At 34.1% G+C, this 25,601-nt stretch overlaps 5 protein-coding genes across 13 annotated transcripts in view; 2 read left to right on the top strand and 3 right to left on the bottom strand.

Annotated features, from left to right (window-relative positions):
- The window catches only part of LOC140040034 (activin receptor type-1-like), a 67,980-nt gene extending 63,885 nt beyond the window's left edge, over positions 1-4,095 (top strand). For both annotated transcript variants that reach the window (XM_072085669.1, XM_072085670.1), the window contains exon 8: positions 736-4,095. In XM_072085669.1, the coding sequence (XP_071941770.1) occupies positions 736-873 (138 nt within the window). In that variant the 3' untranslated portion in view covers positions 874-4,095. The remainder of the gene's footprint in view (positions 1-735) is intronic.
- Positions 4,096-4,835: 740 nt separating this feature from the next.
- Positions 4,836-9,410, bottom strand: LOC140039490 (nucleoporin Nup37-like). Of its 3 annotated transcripts, none has more exons than XM_072085096.1 (8): positions 9,295-9,410; positions 8,724-8,879; positions 8,437-8,561; positions 8,033-8,105; positions 7,459-7,644; positions 7,067-7,248; positions 6,753-6,888; positions 4,836-5,690 (listed from the first exon to the last, which is right to left on the bottom strand). In XM_072085096.1, exons 2-8 carry the CDS (start codon positions 8,868-8,870, stop codon positions 5,577-5,579), a joined length of 963 nt encoding a protein of 320 aa, XP_071941197.1. In that variant the 5' UTR covers positions 8,871-8,879; positions 9,295-9,410; the 3' UTR covers positions 4,836-5,576. The 3 variants fall into 3 exon arrangements, with proteins under 3 accessions (XP_071941197.1, XP_071941196.1, XP_071941198.1); XM_072085095.1 differs by having other exon boundaries at positions 9,269-9,396; XM_072085097.1 differs by having other exon boundaries at positions 9,313-9,385.
- Positions 9,411-9,911: 501 nt separating this feature from the next.
- Positions 9,912-13,674, bottom strand: LOC140040033 (A-kinase-interacting protein 1-like). Of its 4 annotated transcripts, none has more exons than XM_072085666.1 (6): positions 13,527-13,664; positions 13,092-13,127; positions 11,964-12,086; positions 11,489-11,569; positions 10,826-10,930; positions 9,912-10,372 (listed from the first exon to the last, which is right to left on the bottom strand). In XM_072085666.1, the coding sequence occupies exons 2-6, from the start codon at positions 13,107-13,109 to the stop codon at positions 10,229-10,231; spliced, it is 471 nt and encodes a 156-aa protein (XP_071941767.1). In that variant the 5' UTR covers positions 13,110-13,127; positions 13,527-13,664; the 3' UTR covers positions 9,912-10,228. The 4 variants fall into 4 exon arrangements, with proteins under 4 accessions (XP_071941767.1, XP_071941769.1, XP_071941768.1 ...); XM_072085668.1 differs by having other exon boundaries at positions 11,964-12,081; positions 13,543-13,643; XM_072085667.1 differs by having other exon boundaries at positions 11,964-12,081; positions 13,527-13,638.
- A 157-nt stretch (positions 13,675-13,831) lies between these two features.
- LOC140040032 (iodotyrosine deiodinase-like) lies at positions 13,832-16,527 on the bottom strand. The gene is made up of 4 exons (XM_072085664.1): positions 16,159-16,527; positions 15,098-15,318; positions 14,748-14,843; positions 13,832-14,545 (listed from the first exon to the last, which is right to left on the bottom strand). The coding sequence occupies exons 1-4, from the start codon at positions 16,295-16,297 to the stop codon at positions 14,363-14,365; spliced, it is 639 nt and encodes a 212-aa protein (XP_071941765.1). The 5' UTR covers positions 16,298-16,527; the 3' UTR covers positions 13,832-14,362.
- Positions 16,528-17,398: 871 nt separating this feature from the next.
- Positions 17,399-25,601, top strand: part of LOC140040030 (advillin-like) — a 34,066-nt gene continuing 25,863 nt past the window's right edge. For 2 of the 3 annotated variants that reach the window (XM_072085659.1, XM_072085657.1), the window contains exon 1: positions 17,399-17,524. The gene's annotated coding sequence lies outside the window, so the exon portion shown is untranslated. The remainder of the gene's footprint in view (positions 17,525-25,601) is intronic. The other variant, XM_072085658.1, reaches the window with a different exon arrangement.

The following is a 25,601-nucleotide window of genomic DNA, read 5'->3' as shown; positions in this document are numbered from 1 at the left end:
CATATAAACTGTTTATTGCAGTAAAAATGTATAGTTACTACAGTAAACTGCAGTAGAATCTTTTTGACAGGATCCCTAAAGCTCTGTTTACACCATCAAACTAGGTTGACAAAAAAAGTGTGATGTGCCCAAGTATGATAGTTTTAGTTTAAATATGGTAGTGATATGACATCATTATGTCCATATATGGGCACATCACATAAAGTTGTCACATAAAGTTGTTAGTGTAGACAGAGATTAAGTGTGGTTATTAATGATTAAAGGAATATCATTGGGCAGAGAATCAATATTCAAACACTTCATTAGAAAGATAACAATAGTGTATGTTATTAAGAATTTCAATTCCAACATAATAGCATATTTCAGTGTGTAATACACTTTTTCATACATGGATTATGCTATCTTGATTTCAGTTAAGTTACAATTGTCTGTTTTTCATTGTCTACATTTCAAATTCATTACAAATAGTGAACCGTCTGTCAACTGCTAGTGTGTCATCATTGACAAATGTTGACATCTTTCTTATGAGATCATCGCCACGGTAATAACACATGTTACACATCACTATTTATCAGTTTTTGTTTCTCAACTTGTGATTCTCAGACATCGTCTAATGCTTCATATTTTGCTCCCGGATGAATAATTAAAATTTGTAAGATGTTTGAATTTGAAAGTTGTAGTAATGATAGCAATTTGAAATTGAATTTGATGTATGATTTACTTATCTCCCCACAGACGCTAACTTGTCTTGCTAAGTTGATGAAGGAATGTTGGTACCACACGGCATCTGCTCGACATACATCCCTTCGTGTAAAAAAGACACTTATGAAGATTTCTGAATCTTGCTCAAAAACATCAAAAATTGTTTACTAAATTAAACGAAAATGCAACTGTTTATAAAATATATTGAAATGTGAAATTTCAGAATGTGGATATATTCACAAGAGGGTCGTGAAATGTTGTAAACATCGTCATGACATTTACACAGGATCGGTAAATCCACAAAGTTTTAAAAAACAGACAAAGTGTTAAAATATTTGTTTGGAAGACATGTTGTAAACACCGCCCTCAGGTTTCATAAACTTATAACTATGGAGGGTAGGCTTACGGATGAAGAAGTTCAGGTATAAAACATGATGTTTTAAATACTGCTCTCACAGGTTGTAAAATCATGGTATTGCTAATTTAAAAATGATAGCTGATGAAGAACGATCCTTCAAATGTGCTCTCTGCACAGATATTATACAAAGCCATGGAGAGAATACAGGTTTGGCCTGCACAGGCACACAGAAAACCATTGTGTTGAGAACAGAGGTCTGGCTAGCACAGACAAAGAGTAAGCTATCATGTTGAGAGCAGAAGTTTGGCCTGCGTCAACACAGAGAATGCCACATGTTAAGAGTGAAAAGGTCTCACACATAAATCAATCGTGTTGAGAGCAGAGGTCCGGCCTACACATAACATGTTGTGAGGTGCGGAATGTACTGTCATTACCTTCTGTGTGAATATTGCAGTAACTTGAGGGTTTATAATAAACCATGAACACATATTGGTAAAAAACGCTAGAAACTATGTTAACAGTGAGCTAACCTAATCTGAGCTTCAGAGACTATTTAATAGGAAGATTGCAAAGGTGTTGAGTTATTACCGTCTCTACGAAAAATATTACCATGTTTCTCAGGAACAGGATGTACGACAACAGCCAATCACAAAATGACGTATCTGAGTTGAAAAATATCAACCAAAATACACAAGTTATTTTTTACAGTGTTGCAGATTACAGATTTGAAAGACATGTGCCAAATAATTTCAGCGTAAAATCTATTGAACTTATAGATGGTTCTATTAAGAAAATAAATATTAAGATAATTACTGGAAACGATGAACTAAACGGGAATGTATCTGACGCACCTGCCTGTCATGTTTATTGATTCGTAGAAAATGAAGATGTTTTTGTCGGGTAGAATCATTGTATATTCCACTCTCAACTATTACCCTAATGCTAGCACAGTGAATGTATTCAAAGAACCGCTGTATAAACTCAGTGTTAATTTATTGTTCTGATAGCACAGAAAAATAATGTTTATCTCTCTACGCACTTAAGCTCTGTCTACACTATCAAACTAGTTTGACAAAAAAAGTGTGATGTGCCCAAATATGATAGTGATATGATGTCATCATGTCCATATATGGGCACATCACATTTTTTGTTCACATAAAATTTGATAGTGTAGACAGAGCTTAAGACTGCCTATTTTAATTGTAGCATCAAGTAATTCTATAAAAACCTTTAATGTAATATAAATAATACTGTATTCAATAAAAAGACGCATTTTCAGTGAATGTTCAGTAGAAAAAGTAGATAACTTAGACAATGGTTTGAAAACTAGTTTTAAAGAAGCACTTAAAAGATTAAGATCTTATTATTGCATCTTCAGCTCATGCATTTATTACTGTACTTAAAATGATCTTAAAATACCTTTTGTTATTAAGCACCCACCACCACAAATTAAGACTAAAAATTATTTTCAATAATTTTTTTACAAGTGACATTTACAGGTTATTATGAACAATATTGAATTCAATAATGAAAATAATTTTAAAACTGCCAAATTTCACTTATAGTAGCATTTTATGTAGCATTATTATTATCTTTTTCTCAGAATCTAAATCCTAAGTTTATATTGATATTATTAGAAAAACAACATTGTACTAAATCCCTGCATGATTGAAAATAATTCTGAAGGTAAAAAAAAATTGCTAAAACAAATTGTAAATTGAGTGATTTGTAGAAAATTGTGTACCAATCCAAGATAAATATATTATATAAATATATATAAATATATAGTACTACTGTATTCTTTCCCTTGAATTTTTGTACATTATGAACATAGATTAAATTATGTGAGATAGAGAGAGCGATTGCTAAACTCCTAATAATGTGACATTAGTTGTAATTTGAAATTACAAGATCGTGGTATCCATCCGGTATTTTTTTTACTCGTCTAAATGTATTTAAACGAGTAGAATTGTTAGATTTAATAAAGAGATAAGGCTGTAAATGTTATGACTTTCATCTGCTAAAACGGTTTCTAACCTCATGGCTATAATCTTCGAGTGATCATCCTTTTATGGATGAATTTAAAGGTCAATAGGTCATCGGATTTAATTTGTTGGAAAAAATCTTTTTATGTGCTTCAAACTAGATGATGCATTTGTTCTTTGTGTCTAAAAGAGTTAGGTTTAACGATCTTCGTACATTTTCCATGTCAAATTTTATTTTCTATTTCTGAATTTGTTAAATACATACATTCTTAAGCTCTGTCTACACTATCACATTTTATGTGACACAAAAATGTGATGTGCCCATATATGGACTTGATTATGCCATATTTGGGCATCACACACTTTTTTTTCAAAATAGTTTGATAGTATAGACAGAGCTTTATGAATAAAAGTATAGAAATACATAGTTCTATATTCAAATTTTAATTAGCATATTTTGCGTTGTGTGTGACTGGATATTCCTATATGAACAAGCATCTCATGAATATGCATGTTTATGAATAGTTTTCATGAATATGCATTAGATAAATTTTATTTTAAATTTGTAACCACTCTCGGTACTGTATCTAGATTTCTCCAGTATGATAGGAAAATTCTGTAATACAGCATCACATGTGTTTCACATGTATCACCTAGTATCATAGACTATAATTACATGATACAGGCACAACATGTGACACACATGAGATTCTGTATTACCAATTTTTCCTATGATACTGGGAAAATATTGTCATATGTGGAGATACATCACCGATTATCAAGTATTTTTTATACCTTTTAATTTGTTTCGAGAGATAAGAGTATGAGAGTATTTTAATAATCCAACTTTGAGTTTAAAACACTTTGTATAAATTAAAAGTTCAATAATTATCTACAGTTGAATAAGAAGTGGAAATGGAAAACCTTGTAGAAAACGAATTGTAAATTATAGCCTTATTGTTATTGAAATTATATTATTGTATATTATAGCATTTTAGTTTTTTTCTGTAATTAATTTTGTGACAGTAAAAACTTTGAATAAAAAAGTAAAGTCAGTTCCATCGATTCGTGTTTTATATACAAAATTTTATATTAATATATAATATAATATTAATATATTATATACAATTACAATTTTGTAAGCGCCAATTCCAGCAACAAGTGATCAAAGGCGCCGTGGACTAAGATGTTGCACCTTTTCAACAACATTCTTCTCCCCTAAGGGTCACATTGTGTCATCGGCAGCCAACTACAGCTCCATTACGTCTGTCCACGACAGTGTGTGTGTGTAAACTAGTACACCGGGGTAACCCCCTACTCGTCTCGAAAGATGTACTAGGTTCTTTAAAGTGCACATGAGCCAGATGTACACAGGACCTACGGTTTATAGTCCTTATCCGAGAAGACTATTACACTGTATGATAAAGTGTTACACACCCTACAAAGGTCAAACATTACTGAAAGTTGACCCCAACATACTTAATTGAATTCCATGGAAATCCAAAAATTAAAAACAAAAAATGTATTTTTTACCAATTAAAAATTAATTTATAGGATTTTTAGATGCAACTTTGGTGGGCTAATTCTCAAACGGGTTATAGAAGTGCTCTCAAATCACAGTAGGATTTGGACCAGAATACCAGCATCAAAAGCAGCGCAATGACAAAGTTCCCTTAGGATTTGTGATAAAAGCTAGGGCTAATATTTGTATCATACCATCTTACCCAAGGGAAATCAGCAATGGATATAGATACAAGAACGTGAAGTAATTTGATATGTGCTAAATAATGAAATATACAAATACACTTGGTTATAGGAATTTATTGTGGAACAATATTTATATTTACAGAGTGTATGCCACACAAGAGATGAGGCTGATCATTCAACCCAGTCCGATAGTGTTTAACAAAAGTCTTTTGTAAAAATATGTTAAAAGAAGAAGACAAAATGCGAAATTGATTATTCCAAAATAAGCTTACCCGCCAAAATGTATTTTAAGGCAAACGCTAAAATTAAAAACTGTATAAACAAATTAATAATTTATTGTCAATAATAAAAATAAACTAATATCTGAATTGTGAAATTTTAATAAAATAAATGACTTTTTTTGTCAGGTAATTTCTGACAATGTAATGTTTTTAAGATTAATAATCGCCAGGCATGACCTTTCAGTTTTTCTGGATGGATTACTTACACTATTTGTTTGACAAGAATTTAAACATACATTTCAAAGTTGTTTTAATTTCATGTAAAAACATTCAAATTCCATGTTTTTAAGTTGTAAACATGTTATCAATCAAATAAATGCAACTTAACAAGGAATTTAATCAGACTTTACACAACAGATGTTATTCCAATCTAATCCATCTAGAAAATTGAACATCGCTGTCGTGATTCAAGATAACGCTAACTATATGGAATTCCCGTTTGATCATGTTTGCAATTTTAACAATTACATCAGAGATGCGAAATACATCATAGTGTCACAAACTACTTTTATACAGTCATTCACCCTTATGAAGGGACAAAGGTCAAAGTTCAGCAGTGAAGAGATGAACTTTTCTGTTTCCACCAGCGGCGCATATAGGAAGAAACGCATGCCAGCTTATTCCTCCCTGAATCGGTAGATTATGACTGATCGGTACCTGAAAAATATCATTTATAAAATGTAAGTGATGTTTTATTAGTTTGAAACAAATAATCATTTTTTTGTTGCAACGTTAAATAATTAAAAATACCTAAAGGCAAATTCAAAAAGCACTTTATCATAATAGTTTATCAGCAACAAAACTGACATATGAATGGTCAAAGACTGAAAACACCAGCGGTCATTTAAATTTGACCACTAGCCTACGGCAATGAGGCAAGTAGAGATAATTACGCCGCAAATAGTAAGGGATAATTGATTTTTATATAACTGAGAAATTAAACTCTAAAAAAGGTATGAAAAGGAAATTAAATCTGAAATGCACTACGAATCGCACCTGCTAAGAAGACAAACTTAATAGGTTACAAATAGTACTGTAATAGGTATTTGATAGAGCATTTTCCGGTGACTTTCCAACTTCTCTACCAACATAGTACATCAATACAAATTTAAAATATTTAGTTATGATGAAAACAACCCATAGAGGAGAAAAAAGGATTTAGTAGAATTACTGTATATACTCTGGTATAATCACCCCAACAACCTCCCCCCCCCCCCCCCCCACACACACCCTAAAACACAAAAATGATTGGTAAGCATTTCTTGTAAAAACTCAATCTGAACTGGCTAGAGAGAGGCCTACATCCAGACCAAAAGTCAATACTGGGACTATACCCAGGGATAATGCCTGTTTGTGAAATCAGACATAAAGTAGAAGACACAAAGTGGGATTATACCGGAGGATATACAGTACTTTAACATAAATATTATCTGCTGATGATATTTTTTTAATACTAATAACCATGACAATAAACTGCAAAATGATAAATATACAAGCAAATTAACTTTTTTTCATTTGTAAGCATTCATTACCACTTATGTTTTAAGTCAGTGACTGTGCTATTGTTTCCTAGCAACTGTATACATTTGTTTTTGTGTTCGGGACATAAAAGGTAAAAACCGCAAACTTTTATTAATATAAAATAGAATAGCATAAGAATTACAGAACTGTGATCAAACATTGTGTTTTTGTTTCCAAATTTTAAAAAATGAAATTCACCTGATGATGATCTAAATGGACTATCTTGATCTGATTATTAGGTTGACCCAAGGTCGCAAACAAACTGTTACTGCTACGACACCAGCGTATATAACGCGCCTTCTCGGAATGTGCTCGTTGGCTCTCTATAGCTTGACTGAAAGAGGTAAAATTTTTTAAATATATAATTTATTTATTTATTTATATAAAAACAATTCACGCAAATGAATTTGTTACAATTCCTTGTGCCTAGTATTTTGTCAGGATTCTACATGTATATTATTTAAATACACATTAACTTTTGTTTTTTCGATTTCATACACTTGTATTTCTACCTTGAATCTGTTGTATCCCAAATCATCCAATCACCATTAACGACAGCCCCAACACACGCAGCATCCTCCCACGACCAATCAGCAGACAGCAACATACCAGGTCCAGCATCGAGGGTCATGATTGGTTCCTCAAGCCTCATGTCATAGAACCGAATAATTCCACCCTTTTCAGCCACCATAAGCTGAAAGAAATCAAACAAAATATAGATACATGTATTAATAGTGCATTAATTAATCATTAATAATTAATATATTAATTGTGCATTGTAATCAAATGACACTGTCCACAGAAATTATTATTATATATATATTATTATATTATTAATTTATTGAAATGTATCATATTGTACAAATAATTAACGACATAATCTATAAAAAAAAACCCAACAAACCTTCATTGGATCACGTGGATTCCAAGCGACTGACATGCCTTGAGATTTCAATGGGAATAGCGCCTTCTGTTGTCCACACTGATCCCACGTCCTACATGTGTAATCATCGGAGACACTCGCTATCAGATCGCCCTCTAATGGTTCTATGCTAACTTCATTTACATAATCTGTATGCCCATCAAAAACCTGTGACATGAAAAACCTGTTTCTTTAATCAATGTAATGCCGATTTTCCACTAGGCGAATCTGTTCGCGCGAATCCAAAGCGTCATGCTATGCGCAAATACAGTATTGCGCAACCAATCAGAGCTCAGGAAATGAGCTATGATGCTTTCATGAGCACTCATGCGAATCGAAAAGCTCAGCAGTGATGTGAGGAGAACATGAACGTCGCAGCTACTCTTCACTCATGTAGTGGAAAGAGAGTAGCACGATTTTTTTCTGTTAGATAAAAACATTGGATTCGCATGGTACAGGTACACTAATCTTAATACTTACAGTGTATAAACTTATAAACATACTGATATATTTGGTTGGGTAACTAAATAAAGATGTTATATATATTTGTTTTTACCTGAACTGTGTTGTCTTCTTTGAGATCAGATGTAAATAAACGTAATCTGAAGTCAGACCCAGCTGTACAGAATCTGAAAATCAATTGAAAAATATATTGGTGGCTATTTGATATTTTTACAGTACAATGGTACAAATAAAGGCTTCACCTAATGAATTAAAAAAATTATTTGTGTCTAATATATATAGGTAGGGAATTCAATTGTGTTTCAAAACGCATTTTTGTATTGGTTCAGTACAACATGACATTATTTAGACAAGTGTACAATGTTTTATTTTTCATCCATCGATGTAAAACATGCATTACCAACTAACTATGCATATTATACCTGTTCTTGTCTCATTATGCAGGCGAGGTACATGTGTTTGTATTTGATGTAATATTTACTATTATTACCTACTTACCTTATGCATCTTGGTAGACAGTCTAGACTTGTCCTTGGACTCCATGAGAGGGCATCTACACGACAGCCATGATGGAATTCATTAACTTGATGAAATTCAAATTTGTCTAGATCTTTGTCTTCTTCCTGTAAGAATTAAACAAATAGCTCATAATTTTAATTTTAAAGTAGGTTCTCGGAGAACCCTCTAGTTATCATTTATTTTAATTTTAAAAAGTACCTCAAGAAAAGGATTAACTATTTTTAGAATTTGAAATTTGTTTAATTGAAGTAATGTTCGTTACTCACTGGAAATACACATGTGCCGATGAGAATGCGCATACTGCCCCCAATAGCAATGAGATGAGACGAAGCCTCAAATGGACAGAACTCCACACAAGTAACTGGTTCTTTGCAGTCTATTGACAACTGTTTGGTAGAATTTTCTTGTTCCATATTGCTAATCTAATGAAAATCAATCAATTTTAAAAAGAAGCAGGCGAATCTGATGATTGATTTCATCTATTATCAATCATCTGGTTGACCTATTTATCTTACCTTTTAATTTATGTTTATTAAACTCAGTTTCGGCCTATTAAAAAGCTAATATAATAGGCATAAGCCAGGCTGGATAGTCTTCGGCGTACGTACTAGCTAGTATAAGTAGTAGAATGGGCCTAGGCCTAGCTATAGAGTAGGCTCCAGCAGCACAGACAGCATCGACACTGATGACAGTCACATTCACTGCTGGCCCGGCCCAAAAGAATACACATGTGCATGGGCATTAGGCCTAGCCTAAGATGCCCTAAAATAGTTCAAATTAACTATATTTATTGAATCAAACATTACGATACATGCTTAATAAAGATGATAATTATACTGGATTTAAATATTTCACCACTATCACTTAGCCAGAAAACGTGTAAAACAGTCGGATAAATGGAAAAGAGTCTGTTTTGTTTACAAAAACCGCCACCTCCAATAATTTGATATTAGTGAGGGCGCCTTGACAAAAACAAACAAACTCACGTTTTTTATTAATTTAGCAGACGAGAGAAAGTGCTGTACGAACATAACGTAGGCCTGGCCTTGTTAGACCTGATAAAAAAATCATGTTACCGTTTATGGAACGTGAATGCAATACGGGACACTAGATTCAGTAATTTACTGCTACGTTAGAGCCTATCTATACTGGAAATGAGATCAAAAGAGGTATGCTATTATGCTTCAAATGAACTTGACATTTGGTCAGGCTATACCGCTACTGTATGCCTACCACCTGATCGTGATGTCCAAATGATTATTAACTTGTTCCTGTAAAAAATGGAAGTTGAGGCAAACCACTACATGCTTAAGCCCTCTTGAACATGACAGAAGACTCCTCGCATGAGACGCAAATTTATATCATGTAAAATGTTGAATGAATTAGTACCTTGTTAAAAAAAATTATCTTTTTACTAAATTTCTTTAAATGTATTACATTTTAATCAATCCTTTCAACCAAGAATAAATATTACAATAGTTTTTGTACACAATTTACAACAATACTTTCAATTATTTTATATTTTAGTTTACAGAAAAAAAAAACCAAATCACATTTTTACAAACTAAATACATTAATATCATGATTAATATTCCTATAAAAATTACAATTTATTACCTCATAATTAAAAACAATATATTACATACTACCATTACCAAACATAATCTATAATACAAACTAATTCATATCAAAATTAAGAAACATAATTGTAGGGTTATATACATAACCAGACTTCTCCCTCAAAAGAAATGCTCTTTGATGAAATTGCCTCCTAAATGTTGAAATCAAGGTCAACACTTTGACCCTGATTAACGTGGACAACGTGCGTCGTCTGCTGATCTTTACCCCACGTCCCCGCAGTCACAGCATAAGTCCCTGGGGCTACCACTACGTGGACATCTTCTGTTTTGTGAAGCTGAAATAAATGGAATCTTTGTTAAAAGCTTCCCCACAGCTAGGAACAAATTTGGGAGGGTTTTTTTTGTTGCTGTTTTATCATATTTTATAAAATTTTATTTCAGTTAGAATATGTCTGTCTCCTTAATGTTGTGGTCTAATTGTTAGAAGACATGACATGTGATAGCAAATACATCTATGTATTTGGACAGAAACCACACCAGACATATGTGTAAGTTAATGTAAACAATTAATATGCGATTACAAAATATGTTCATCTTGTTTGTAATACTAAAATGAATTTAGAAATTTGTTTTTAGCAAACCAATCATAATAAAACCTTAAGATGTAAAAGTTACCATAACAGTTTCATTTTTCTTCTGAAAGAACAACAAAACTGTTTTTGATTATGGTTGGTTTGTTAAAAAGAAATTTCTGAATTAATTTGTTGAATAAATAATAAGTTACATACCGGATTTGTTTTCTGAATTGGAACGATTCGATGCGAGTGGAAACGGCGGCAATGACTCTGATCATGTGTTGTCTTGCTTGTTGACGGGACGCATCTATAAAATCTCTGTCAACGCAAAAAGAAACACAGATAATTTGTTTATACTAAAAAGTTTAAAGAAACCCGTATATGAATTGAAATTAATATTATTCACCACTCTTGTTTATCTCTTAAAGCTCTGTTTACACTATAAAACTTTATGTGACAAAAAATGTGATGTGCCCATATATAGACATGATGATGTCATATCACTACCATATTTGGGCATACCACTACCATATTTCAGCACATCACACTTTTTGTCAAACTAGTTTGATAGTGTAGATAGAGCTTTAGTTTAATTTATGTGAAATAAGGAGGCAAGGAGTAATCACTTATATCATGAATATAAAATCAATTTTTAACATTAATAATAATATAATCTACAGTAGAACCATTCCATTGAGGGGACACTTTGCCATAATATGAACAAGGCAAAATATACATTTCAACACTGTTGTCAATGTCTATTCAGGGAACAGCACTATTAATGGGACACTTTGTTTGGTCTCAAAGGTGCCCTCTACTTAATAAGTGCTGTAATATGTATATTTGTGAAATAAATGTATGAAACCTGAGTTATACCTTGCACTGCCTTGTTGACGTTGACATAAACTGTAACATACTGCTAAACGCCTCGTCTAACGATGTGTACACGAGAGGATCCTGTACAGACAAAAGTAAACAGCAGAGAGAGTTATCATGTAGCAAAAACTAGCGTATGGTAAGGATCAGATCAGGGAATATAATTGCCACTGTACAATAGCATAGCCAAATTATACAACACAATACAGTACCACCATGCTATGGATTTAAATGGTACAGTCAAAAATGCATACAAATTCTGATTGATTAACAGTTATGGCTACCACTAATCACAATTTTTTGACAAATTTTCCCAGCTGGGGAGAGTTGAACATTTATGAGTTTTATTCATTTTACATTTACACAAGAGTGCCGAATCAGCGTATTTCAGCAGGCTGGTAGGTTCCTTGTTTTAAAATCCTCAAGTCTGTTTTTAATAACGATAATATACTGCACAGAGACAACGCATGCATACCTGAATATCAGGTCTTGTGTACTCCACCTGTGCTGGCCACTCTACACGTCGCTGTTGAGCTCTGTTGAGAACGCTACTTCCCTGCCTACCAGCCCTGCACAATGTACATGACATCCAACTATTCTAAAAAAAAGTATATAAACATTTTTTTTAATAAAGTTCAGTATACTGTAGTAGTATTTCATCATTTATCAAATTTCATTTGCACCTTCTGTCGTATATGATCTGTCTGTTTTATGATAATAATAATAATAATATTTATTCAGCAAAAGTACGATTTACATTTCATCTTGCCAGGAGCAAGTAATAAATAGTGTAGTGAAAACCCCCTTATATAATAATGGGTCGACCCAAGGTGTGACCCGAGGTCACGTGCGTTACTGACCGGTGCCGGAGCAGCCTCTTTGAACGCAGGACATTAGACGGAACGGACGTAAATCGTGACTAGGCCTAAGCCTACTATGCTGTATCGAGCCATACGCACGTTCCCTGGTGTTAGATATACACTAGCCTATAGCCAGCGGGGTTTCCTGTGTAAGCTTCCCGGCCTAGACTGGGCGGTATATAAGCCAGTTCTACGGTAATATTGGTGGAACAACAGGTATTCACTGTGATTGAATAGGTTATAGGCTAGGCCTATATATAATATAGTTTAAGCCTCATTGCTACTATTACGAGGTACGAGCCACAAGGGGTCAAGCTCAACCCCACTAGCCTAGCTAGTACTAAGGGACTGCTCACCGGGTAGCTATACGCACACAGCAACGGAATTAAGGGATACGTTTAGTCCTCCTAGACTGGCCTGTGTGTTTATCACTACCAGCAGCCACACATCGGAGTAGACTACTCGTACTCTTCTGTGTATATAATACTACATCCTGGCTACCATACCAGGGGGCAAGAGACCAGTCCCGCCTAAAAGGTAAGCTAGTACGCCTTGTGTAATAATTGTAGTAGCTTCGCACTCTCGGCCGTTTTACAACAATAGGCATGAGCTCAAACAGAAACTGCTTTTCTTACTCCATCCATCGATGGGGCTATCTAGGGGCCTATTATTAGAGATGCTAACTAATTAGAATGTATTAATACTGCCTTTATGGCATTAAAAACAAGTTATGCTATGCCTACCTCTGTATCCTCAGGCATGACAGAATACCACACTCACTGGAAAAAATAAAATTTATGAAAATCATCTTAAAATTAAAAAGTTAATGAAATTGAAAACATTTAAATATTAAATAACTTTAGAGGCTAACGTCAGAGAAATTCGTTGCCACACAGCATTAAGCATAGGCCTAATTATTTTAAAGATATATATATATATATATATAACTGTTCATTTCTAGGCCTAGGCCTGCCCACTCGGGTGCTTCTTTCAGTAACCTCGGCGGCGGGCACTCCGGGCCGTGCTTTTTAGTAGGCTAGGACCGGACATGCCTATTCTGCTTAGAGAGAGGGAGGCCTCTATCTAGTCAATTGTATTTAGTTTTAGTTGTAAGGAAGGCCCTTCTGGCTCGGTTTGTCATTATTTAAGTCTAGGCCTAGTAGTTTGATCATTCTTACACTTTTTAAGTCTTACGTTAAAACGTTTCAACACAAAATGTATGCTTTGTCGTCGTTTTTCTTGAACGTAAACAACACTCTTCCAACCAAAAATGACGTTCCTTTTAAGCGCCCCGCGTGATTACGCGCGAATGCATCTTCTCGTCGCAACGCAACAAAGTCCCCAAATCCTAATCTAAATAGCGCCCTCTAGGAAATTTACTTAGTTTTCACTTAAACGTCTTGGATGGTATTTTGTCTACAATACAGAAGAAAAGTCCTACATGATCTATTTCGGCTTGTAGACACACAGACTGTATAAATATCTATACTCACGTGACGATTTTAAGAAATTACATTTAAAAACAAGTTCAATATATTTTGTATTGGAAATATTACATAAAGAACCAAATGCACGTACGGTGCATCACTAATTGGCAGGAGACCTAAAAATGTTTTCAATGCCTTTTTGTAAACCTAAAATTATCTAAAATACAAAGCGAATCCAAAAAACAAGTACATAGCTATAACGGGCATTGTTTTAATTAATTTAAATGACTTATTAATAGACTACAAATGAATGGGTACGACTCGCATAGTACCGAACCGTAGGTTACAGTGGATATCGTGAAAATTAATTGTATTATTATTATTATTAAATCTTAAAACTGAATAAAAACCGTGGGCAATATTCAACCAACAATGAATTAACCAATCGAATAATAAATAAATTATCGATTAATGATAGATTAATAATAGATTATTCTGAACTCGTTCTTGTCTCACGTATTCGATCGATGACACAATGCGACGTGTTTTTAGGAGAGTCGACGGCATTCCAGGAGGCGCGCCGCCCACTAGATAGTGACCATGAGTTCTTCCAAAGGTTTTCGGTGGAAATTCGGCACAGTAGCGTCATTAGAAGGAAAGCCGACGGGTAGTAACAATATTGCTTTCTCGTTGACTGGTCGACCTAGAAGTTGACGGAGGCGTGGACCTGCGTTCATTGGAGTTGAAGTTACCGTTGCAAGTCCTGCATTCTGGAAGAAAATAAGAAATGCTTGGTTCATTATTGTTTTCAAATAGTATCTTATTTACAACATACAGAAAGTAGGCCTAGTTTCAGACTTGTAAATTGACTGCCCAACAATCTAGTTGTTGGTTCTTTAACTGCCGCTGTCGCCGCGGGAAGACGAACCCGGAATCTGGAAATACCGGCAGAGTTTACTGTTTGTACATTACCTGTAACGCAGCTAGAAGGAATCCAACACAAATAGACGAGCTCATTTCATTGTAATAGTGAACAATCCGTGTACCGTCTTTCTTTAAACCGTAAACCTAAAGAGACAATGATATATTATTTACTGTTGCATGCGATGGCATCAAATAGAGCCTATGGTCAATGCCATGGTCAATGGCCATTGTCAATGGCCAATGAATAATAAAAATACGTTATGGTGTAAATCAGTTATTAATAATCGTTTGTGCTATATGCGCTTAGTAGAGCAGGTAAACTTGTTTGTTTAACCGCGTTTGGTGCCAACTGAGGACGACGCAAACGGCGTTCGTGATGACGGATGAGAACTACTCACCTGCTTGAAAACCACGATGACGTAAGGTGCGGTGTCTATATATGGCTTTCTCCATGTTGTTTTTATAACTTCAAGATCATCTAGCCACTTCTGCCCCATCCGTTTTGCATAGTTGATTTGTTCCTCTTCCTCAACTATTTCTCGAATGCTGGACTTAACTTCTGGATTTGAGACTACGGCAAAGAACCATGGTTCTGTGTGAGCTCCGCTAGGGGCGGTTCCTATACAAAATGTAGTTATTAATACCATGTTTATTGTGGTTGGCCCTATCCAGTTTATAGATCATTTAGACCAGTAAGGCCCTCTAAAAAACATAGCTACACAGCCCCACTTTCCAAAGGCTCATTTGTAGTTGAAAGCCTGGAATCGCCATTTACAATTTAAGTTATTTTTGCCAACAAATTGGAAGGCACCTTTGATACAAAATATAAAAAAAACCTCTTTCGAGACACCCCCTCTTAAGGGACACTGTGAAAAGAAGTGAGGGGCATTATATTTTTTAACAATCCCTATTCAGAGAGGATACACCTATTCAGTGGACACTTTGTTGGGTCCCGAAAAAGGTGTTTCTTTAAAAAAATAGAGGTTAGATGTTTAAAATGTAGTATTGCTGATAGGCTATGAACAATACGTTCTATTCCTTATCATTTTGCCAGACGTTTAGGATTTTGGTAGTTTGATAATTATGCCTAATACTATTATTATTATTCATTCATTCAAAAAGCGGTAAAAACCATCTTTTCACTTATAAAATGACAAAAATTCAACCAAAAGCCCATGGCTGGTCGCCAATTTGAATATGTTTTTCTTTACAGTCTTTTAGGTAAATCCATTTTTTTTTTCGATCCAATTTTTGGTCAAAGTGTTAGATAAATATTAGGTGACATTAAAATGACATATTTAAAACAGAAAAAAATGTGTAAGAATTATTTTTTCAGGGGGACAATACGTTTTTAATACTAATAGGTCTCCTTTTTACATAACGCTTTAATGCTCAATATTACCCATTTTTTGATCAAAACTCGTCAAAATTCCAAATTATATTCCAAGGCCTAGCTTACCTGCCGTTAGGAGAACATTTTCAATGACATTAAGTGCCACAGGTTCATCTGAGAAAAATCGTACAGATCTCCGTTTATTCATTTCTTCGTAGAAATTTCTAGATCTCGTCAACATTTCATCGGTAGGGTATCTAACCATACCATAAGGTATATGTTCACAATCGTCATCGGTTGGAACACTCTGGTTACCGTTATCGTCAACGCAGCCTTCATCGTCGTCGTTATCGACGAATATCTTCCGATTATCGTCGACACTACTTCGATTTGTTGAAGAATTTTTTTAGAAGCTTTGAATAAATTGAACAATGATAATTCCAATACATACAGTTAAAATATACTGCCAATAGTTAGCGATGAATGGAGCTGATACGTCCATATTGAACTAATGCTATAGACACATAAACAGCAAGAGGCCTATTGACTTGCTATCAGCCAAATACCACTATTGTTAGTAATACTAAAGGGGGTTTTATATTTATTGATGCGTACAACAAAGAGGGGATAATCAGACTTCTCAATGTATTATATTCGGAACAGTGCACGCGTTCATTCACACGACGCACATATCATCCGAACGCATGAGGGTGCAATTATATCTCTGTGATTGACTATTATTTATTAAAGTAGGCCGATAACCGCTTTTTTGGACGAAGCATATAACACCTCTCTGGTCAGGGGACCGTGGGTCACTTCTACCCCTATATCAATTATTATTAAGGGAAAATTTATGATTTTGTTCGTGTCGACTCACTACCATGGTATCCCTCCTTTAGAAACCTTTAGAAAGGGTGGGGGGGGGGGGGATGTAAAGGAAATTGACTCACCGACATTAGACCTGACCAAGACGTGTTTTCTTTAGCCAAATCAGCAGGCATTCGATTTTCATTCATTTTTTTTCTTTTGAGAAAATAAAATTAACAACTCTTTTAGTATCTAATCTTGAAATCATTCGTATAATATCGGTTGTGAGTAATATCCATATCATTTGGAGATTATTTTTTCAATTTGTGTATTTTTAGTAATTTGATTATTCTTATTCATGTTTTTGTTTAAAAATAGCAATATTAGGCTAATATATAAAAAAAAAACGTCAATTCTTGCATCTTTATGGTACTGCTTATCAACAAAATTTACTGTGCGTATTTTGAAAACATTTTTCGAAAATTAACTGTGATAAGGTATCATATGAGTATATCACCCTCTATATAATTTACGTACACAGCTCCACCCACTTTCCTTTTATTTAGTGCACGGTGTGGTACTGAACTAAGCCTGTTGCCGCGCGGTGAACAACTCAAGTCCGCACTGCTGGAGAGGTGGAATATCTGCTTTAACATTCACCAAATTTGTTTATTGTGAGTTTTTGGTGAGTATAAACCCCGGTATAAACATGATTTAAATATTGTATTATTATATATGCGGTATAAGATATCAAAAGGGCTTTATCAAGTGCTGTTTTTATTCAGTTACCGTCGTCGCTAGGTTTCTAGGCTAATCAGGGTGGTGAACCCTCTCTCTGCTCTGACTGATATGGGGGAGGAGGATTGGATAGCCGGTGAACCGCTTTCAGGGGGAACTCCCCTTGTGGTCTTGGGGCCTAAAGTTTCGTTTGGTTTTTATCTTCAAATACCTAGCTCAATTTATACTTCAGCATATTCTATATAGACATCGCAGTGTTTGTTATTAGATATAAATATGTCAACTCCTATCAGTATGTTTGAGTAATTTAAATTGGAAAATGAAAACAATTTATTTTTGAATTTATTATGAACAGACAGAAAGTTGATGTAGTGGATTGCCTTCGTGATTAATTGGGAACGTATGGCAGCCACTAATAAAGAATATAAGGACGTTTTTATTCATAGGGGTTGCTCTGTCTACGCTATCAAACTTTATATGGGCACATCACACTTTTTTGATAATATACACAGAGCTTAAACTACACTATCAAACTTTATGTGACAACAAAATGTGACATGCCCGTATATGGACATTATCACTACATATCATATCACCATATTTGGGCACTTTTTTTTGTCAAACTAGTTTGATGGTGTGGACAGAGCTTATGTATTCTACACAACCATTATTTTAATTTCCATAAATTGTGAAATTAATAAATTCTAAGAATTAACTTTATATCAGAATGTTTTGTACACTTTTCAATCTACAGTAGGAACCATTCAGTAAAGCAAACAGTTTTTTAAGCATCACTTCAATAGTCAATTTCCTAATAACTTTCATTTAGAAATGAGCCTATTGTTTTCTACTGATAATCCATTGTTGTATTTGTCATTAAGATCCTGTTCCAGTTAGCAATTAATTCTATGTAATCATACTTTAAGGAAGTCAAAACTATTAAAATCAAGATGTTTCTGTGTCAATGTAAATAAAGATATCAATTATAAACCTATCATCACATGGTGTGACTGCATCTAGCGCCAAATAAACCATATAATAAATTTTGTATTGACTGTATTGCTGCTAAATTTGTGCTCCCAAATAACAGTTTAACTCAATGGGTGGTTGTCAGCGAATGTTTAAAATACCCAAAATACAAAATGTGCTCATGGCCAAATTAATTTTTGATAATTATTTTCAGGCTACCATTTAACCGGTTATTGAAATTGTTTTCTGTTTCTGCTGCCAAGAAAGTTGAGTTTAATATATCACCCTAGAAACTAGCAATTTGGATTTTTTATTTGCTAGGTGAATATTGAAAATAATGTTCTTGTAAAATAAAAATTTTTTTAGTATAGCAGGTAATTTTGAGTATTACTAGATTACAAAATAAAACGTAAATTTCTAGTCGTGATTATACATTTAAAAATACATTCTGTTTTATTTTAAATTTCCAAATAATGAAAACAGAGAAGTGATAATTGCACTCTGGTATTGTGTGAACTTGATGCGTTACAAACAATGCTTGATTGTTTGCAACAAAACAACAAAAGAAGAGGAGGTATAGATTGAAGGTGAAGTGACCCTTTGAGGGTCCACCAACAGTTTGAATAACCCTAAAACAAATTTGCAATTCTCTACTTTTGTAAGAACAATTCAACTTATTTATCAAAGACTCTTAAATTATCTATAGTAAGTACAGTATTCAACGGAAATAAATTATTGCATATTACTGTACTCTAGGGATGGTACTTATCCCGTAATACACCTTAAATTTCAGATCACAAACTACTAATAGTAGTAATGTAGGCAAAGCCAACAGTAAGTACAGTACTGTATCCAATTCAATGTTTAATTTTCACAATAATAAGTAATTGGCTGGGTTTCTCGGGAATGAATTCAGGTATATTCTAATAATTGGGAAAATTGGACCAAACAGGAGCTCCTCCCAAATAGGAGCTCCTCCCAAACAGGAGCTCCTCCCAAACAGGAGCTCCTCCCAAACAGGAGCTCCTCCCAAACAGGAGCTCCTCCCTCTCATTTCTTAGTAGGCCTTCTTTCACTTTCCTTCAATTTACACAGCGCATGAATGTTTGCGCAGTTTAGCATCGCAATACTGGACAGATTGGGTTGTGGGAATTCCCAGTTCAGCACCTCTGAATCTTCCTTGCTTATTGTCACCATTGGAACTAAACTGTTAATGGACAGTAGCTATGCATTCAGTAACTTTTTACTACGGATCTATAAATTAGAAGCTATAAAGGTACATGATTTACTAACTATAGATGAAAGTGTAAATTTCTCTGCAGGAATCTATCACTGTATTTACTCCCAACACTATTGTCTGTACACATTACAAGTAGAGTGGAGCAGCTTGCTTTAGAGACAAACACAGAGATAAAATTTAAATTAAAATAGTTACTGTTTTAAAGCGCATTATTATTACTTAGAAATTTAGCAATTAACCTAAATCTATATTCAGCTTTTTTCAATCACTTTAAATCTATTATTTAGACATTGTATTTGCATTTTGTAATGATTTATAACTCGTTATTTGTTTATTAGTAAACGCTCTTATTTCTAGTTCATTTCCTACACCAATACAACCCCAACACCATCAATGCCTCGGATTTCAATGGGTTCGTTGAAGCATGCAAAACTCACCACACACTCGTCTTTCATTCAGTAACGTTAGGTTTCATCTCAAAGGTGTTTGCGTATAGTACTACTAGTTAAAATAAGTTGCGTACATAAAATAGTGTTATAAACACTGATTGTAAATGCCTTAACTGTATGCTATAGTGTGTAGGCTGTCAATTGTTTAGGCTATACTAACTGTATGCTATAGTGTGTAGGCTGTCAATAGTTTAGGCTACACTAACTGTATGCTATAGTGTGTAGGCGGTCAATAGTTTAGGCAACACTAACTGTATGCTATAGTGTGTAGGCTGTCAATAGTTTAGGCTACACTAACTGTATGCTATAGTGTGTAGGCTGTCAATAGTTTAGGCTACACTAACTGTATGCTATAGTATGTAGGCTGTCAATAGTTTAGGCTACACTAACTGTATGCTATAGTGTGTAGGCTGTCAATAGTTTAGGCTACACTAACTGTATGCTATAGTGTGTAGGCTGTCAATAGTTTAGGCTACACTAACTGTATGCTATAGTGTGTAGGCTGTCAATAGTTTAGGCTACACTAACTGTATGCTATAGTGTGTAGGCTGTCAATAGTTTAGGCTACACTAACTGTATGCTATAGTGTTTAGGCTGTCAATAGTTTAGGCTACACTAACTGTATGCTATAGTGTGTAGGCTGTCAATAGTTTAGGCTACACTAACTGTATGCTATAGTGTGTAGGCTATCAATAGTTTAGGCTACACTAACTGTATGCTATAGTGTGTAGGCTGTCAATAGTTTAGGCTACACTAACTGTATGCTATAGTGTGTAGGCTGTCAGTAGTTTAGGCTACACTAACTGTATGCTATAGTGTGTAGGCTGTCAATAGTTTAGGCTACACTAACTGTATGCTATAGTGTGTAGGCTGTCGATAGTTTAGGCTACACTAACTGTATGCTATAGTGTGTAGGCTGTCAATAGTTTAGGCTATACTAACTGTATGCTATAGTGTGTAGGCTGTCAATAGTTTAGGCTACACTAACTGTATGCTATAGTGTGTAGGCTGTCAATAGTTTAGGCTACACTAACTGTATGCTATAGTGTGTAGGCTGTCAATAGTTTAGGCTACACTAACTGTATGCTATAGTGTGTAGGCTGTCAATAGTTTAGGCTACACTAACTGTATGCTATAGTGTGTAGGCGGTCAATAGTTTAGGCTACACTAACTGTATGCTATAGTGTGTAGGCTGTCAATAGTTTAGGCTACACTAACTGTATGCTATAGTGTGTAGGCTGTCAATAGTTTAGGCTACACTAACTGTATGCTATAGTGTGTAGGCTGTCAATAGTTTAGGCTACACTAACTGTATGCTATAGTGTGTAGGCTGTCAATAGTTTAGGCTACACTAACTGTATGCTATAGTGTGTAGGTTGTCAATAGTTTAGGCTACACTAACTGTATGCTATAGTGTGTAGGCTGTCAATAGTTTAGGCTACACTAACTGTATGCTATAGTGTGTAGGCTGTCAATAGTTTCTACACTAACTGTATGCTATAGTGTGTAGGCTGTCAATAGTTTAGGCTACACTAACTGTATGCTATAGTGTGTAGGCTGTCAATAGTTTAGGCTACACTAACTGTATGCTATAGTGTGTAGGCTGTCAATAGTTTAGGCGTTATGTACAGTAGACCAGACGCTGTATCTGTGTGTATGCTTTAGTACAGTACAGGCTATTTTTCTTCAGCATGTCCTTATTTGAGCTTATGGAATGTTGTAGTAGACCACCAAAATAGATGATACTTACCTGAATGCATTGAGGATGGCTCAATATTAGTCTTATTTGCCTTAAGCTCTGTCTACACTATCAAAGTTTATTTGACAAAAAAATGTGATGTTCCCATATATACTGTATGAACATGATGATGTCATATCACTACCACCATTACTTTTCTTCCAGTATGGTTTTTTAATAACCGTGCATAACTAATGATCTGTACTGTACATAGTTTAGTATGCATTAAAAGAATAGCCTCTATGATAATGTAATTTCCTTTAATTATGTAATTTTATGTTTGAAAGGTCAAATGTAAATTTTTTCAAAAACAGAAGAATTGAAGTAACTGTTTTTTCCTCAATTGCAAATTTCATCATCAAACATTTACTGTTATAAATTTATATTGAACTTGCATGATAGGTTTATAGTTGTTCCAGACGTTCCAACCCCAAGTTTGGGAGGTTTGCATAGTGGTAATTTAACGAAAAAGATTTGAAATATTTTAGACTCATCACAAAATTCCTCACGAAAATGGCTCGCAATGTGTGTCGCACATTATCGGATGTAATCAGGCCTTGTCTTTTGAAAATTATAGGTGTGCTACAAATTGCACTCCACAATACATTCAGGGGTGCTGTAGGTGTACTGTTTGTATTTTGGTGTGTAGAAGTTTACTAAATTAAGCGTGTTGTAAATCACACTCCTCAAGGGCCGTTTAGGAGTGTGTTAGGTGAGTGATCTCACTCGCTCGCCTTAAAAGATAAGGCCTGATGTAATTATGTATTAAATACAGAAATAACCTTGATAAAAACGTGGGATTGAAAAATTAATTTGTTAATATTCAGATCAGGAGATAGGATGAAATTACGTTGGAACGTCTGTTGTTTTGTTGTTAAAAATCTGTTTCACGGCCTCTCTTTAGGGTGGTCCTGGTACTATAAGGTAAACTCCGATTAATCTTTGGTCATTATACTCATTAAAACAACTCCAATTATGAAACCACGTTTAATTTATCATATTCAGTTGAAGCAAATTAAATATTAACCTTTTGATGTTGTTATCTCCACCAATGCCTACTGTCTGTAGGCCTTTGTTTGCGTTGTGTATACAAGCAACTATGTCTAAGTGTTAGCAGACTAAAGGTTCTTGGGCGTGTAAGCATCGAGGTGTGTAAATTCCACTGAGCTTCGATTTTAATTTATAGTTTAATCGTTTGAGATAACGCTTTACAGTTGGTCCTTATATATTGTTATATTTATTGTTTTTAATAGTCTTTTTCGTGCCTACCTGTAGCTTACCTAGATAAACCGCCAATAGCCCTTTCTTTTCAAAGAGCGAGATATAATTCGAAAAGTACAAATTTTTCATTGACCTCTCCACAAATAATATTTTCCAGGCCTGGATTTAGGTAGGGGATAAACAGGCTTTAGTCCCCCCTCCCCCTATGTCTTCAAAAGAGCTTGCACAGTGGTTGCAATAGATAGACAATAATAATAAGAATAATAAGCAATTTTAAATGTAAACGATTAATTAATTAATTTGTTAAAATACTGTAGTTGATGGATGAGTGTGATTGGGACTAATAACCTAGTTAAGCAGTGAACAGTCTGCTGAATTCTGTAAACAATGGTAATAATTGATTTTTGCTTGAATGCAAGGCTAACCTATCGGCAACTGTCATTGCTAAGTTCAATTTCCACTTGCATATTACCACCAGTCTCTAAAGAAAAACTAAAATTCTCTGGTTTTCGTTAGTAAGCCAAGATCGCGTTGCAGCCTACTGTACTTGCAAATCATGAAATGAGAAACTGCTTTTATAAGTAAAGTTTCTCATTTCATGATTTGCTGTTTGTTTATTGTGTAGTAACATTATTTAAAATCAAAAGTTGTCGCTTGTGCTGACATGCTGAGTGCTCTTCACATAATACTGTTGCCATTAGACTGTAATGAATTTGGTCATAGTAATATACTTTATTTAATACCATATATGGAATTTCATTTTTTCTTCTAGTTTAGTAGGCTTACTTATTGTATTCTGTAGTGCAAGGCCTGATATTATAACTTTTTTCCTACAACACTGTACAGTATAATGCAAATGTCTTTCATTATTAATCATGATAATTGCCTTTTTAAATGTAGGTCAGTTTGTTCATTCTGTAGAAATGAGATGTCTTTCAATTTTAAGTTTGGCATTGAAAATACATTTCAGCGTCTGTTAGATTTCAAATAATCTAGGTCATTCTGTAATTTGTTCTCATTAATTGTGTTAATTCCTACATTAAAGCACACAAATTAAACCTTTATTTACACATCATATGCTTTTATAAACCTATTTAGTCATTGAATTTATCATCAAATTTCTATGATTTTGCTGTTTAAAGACGTTGTTATTTCAAACTTGCTTGTTGAATTGTAATAGTGTAACAGATACTAAACAAACAGGAACCAACATAAAAAGAGCAAGGAGTCAATATCGCCAGCTATTCTTGGCTAAATTAAGAATTATTGAACTATAAAAGACAACAGTGAATATGCAAATACAATCAATATTGTAAGTTTGGTTTCTCTGACTGAGAGAGAACCTCAAATATGCTTAAGTAAACTGGCTTAACACTGAGTTGATATAGTATAAATAGAACATTTATTACAGTTTTTGTAAATGATTGATTACCGGTGTAGCATAGTGTATGTGTAGCATACACATAGATAAACTTTGTCACATACAGTTAATACTGTACTGTAAAATGTGTGACTTGGCTTCTTGTTACAATACCACCTTAAAATTCCTACGCTTTTATCAAATGATACAGTATATATAGCAAAAAAAGAAACACAAAACGGTGTTTTCTACCCAAAATTCAGATTGATCAGTTACTGCTAATGAAAATTGTTTTAATGAAAATGTTTCATATTAATGATTATTTTTATAAATAAATTAATATGGAATTTAAATGCCTTCAAAAACCGAAAAAAATCGCAATTGATAAATTATAAAATTATTATTTAAAAAATAAAGTAGTCTTTGGTCATAGTTCAAGGGTCATATAAACTGTGTTTATTGGTAAATACCAGGACAGTCCAGCATAAGGTTAACAGTTGCCTTATGCAACTAGACCATCAGTGATGCTAGTTGTGTCCCCTGTCGTTATGTAGTTTCTGGCGTGATACAGTAGTAATCTTATGTGCTTATAAACATTTTCAAAATAGCCTGCTGCTCATTGGATTGGATCTTGATAGCTGATAGTAGGAAGCCATTCCTTTAAAGTCGTTGGTGCCAATCAAGGTGTTATCAGACTTTGCCTCCCTTCATTTGTTGAATTAATGATTGTGGACACCCTTATTTTGTGCAATTCAAATAAAACACCTTTCCTTTTGTTAATTTTATTATAAAGCAAAATAATTAATTGGTAATTAATGTTTATAATTTTTAATATTATTTTTATGTGGAAAATACTAAGATAAAGATAATATAGTTATATTTTTTGAATCACATTTTTCACTTCAAAGATCTAGATCGGTTTAGTGTTTTACATATTCGCCGTATAAAAATTGTAAAGTGATGTATATAAGAATAGCAGTCATTGGCTATCCCAACGTTTTTTTCCCAGAAATTAATCGGAAGAGATTTCATATTATTCGGAAAAGG

This window comes from Antedon mediterranea, chromosome 2 (genome assembly GCF_964355755.1).
Source record: "Antedon mediterranea chromosome 2, ecAntMedi1.1, whole genome shotgun sequence".
In the NCBI taxonomy this organism is placed as follows: Eukaryota; Metazoa; Echinodermata; class Crinoidea; order Comatulida; family Antedonidae; genus Antedon; species Antedon mediterranea.
Note: the sequence above shows the minus strand (reverse complement) of the source record. Positions and strands in the feature narration are given on the sequence as shown.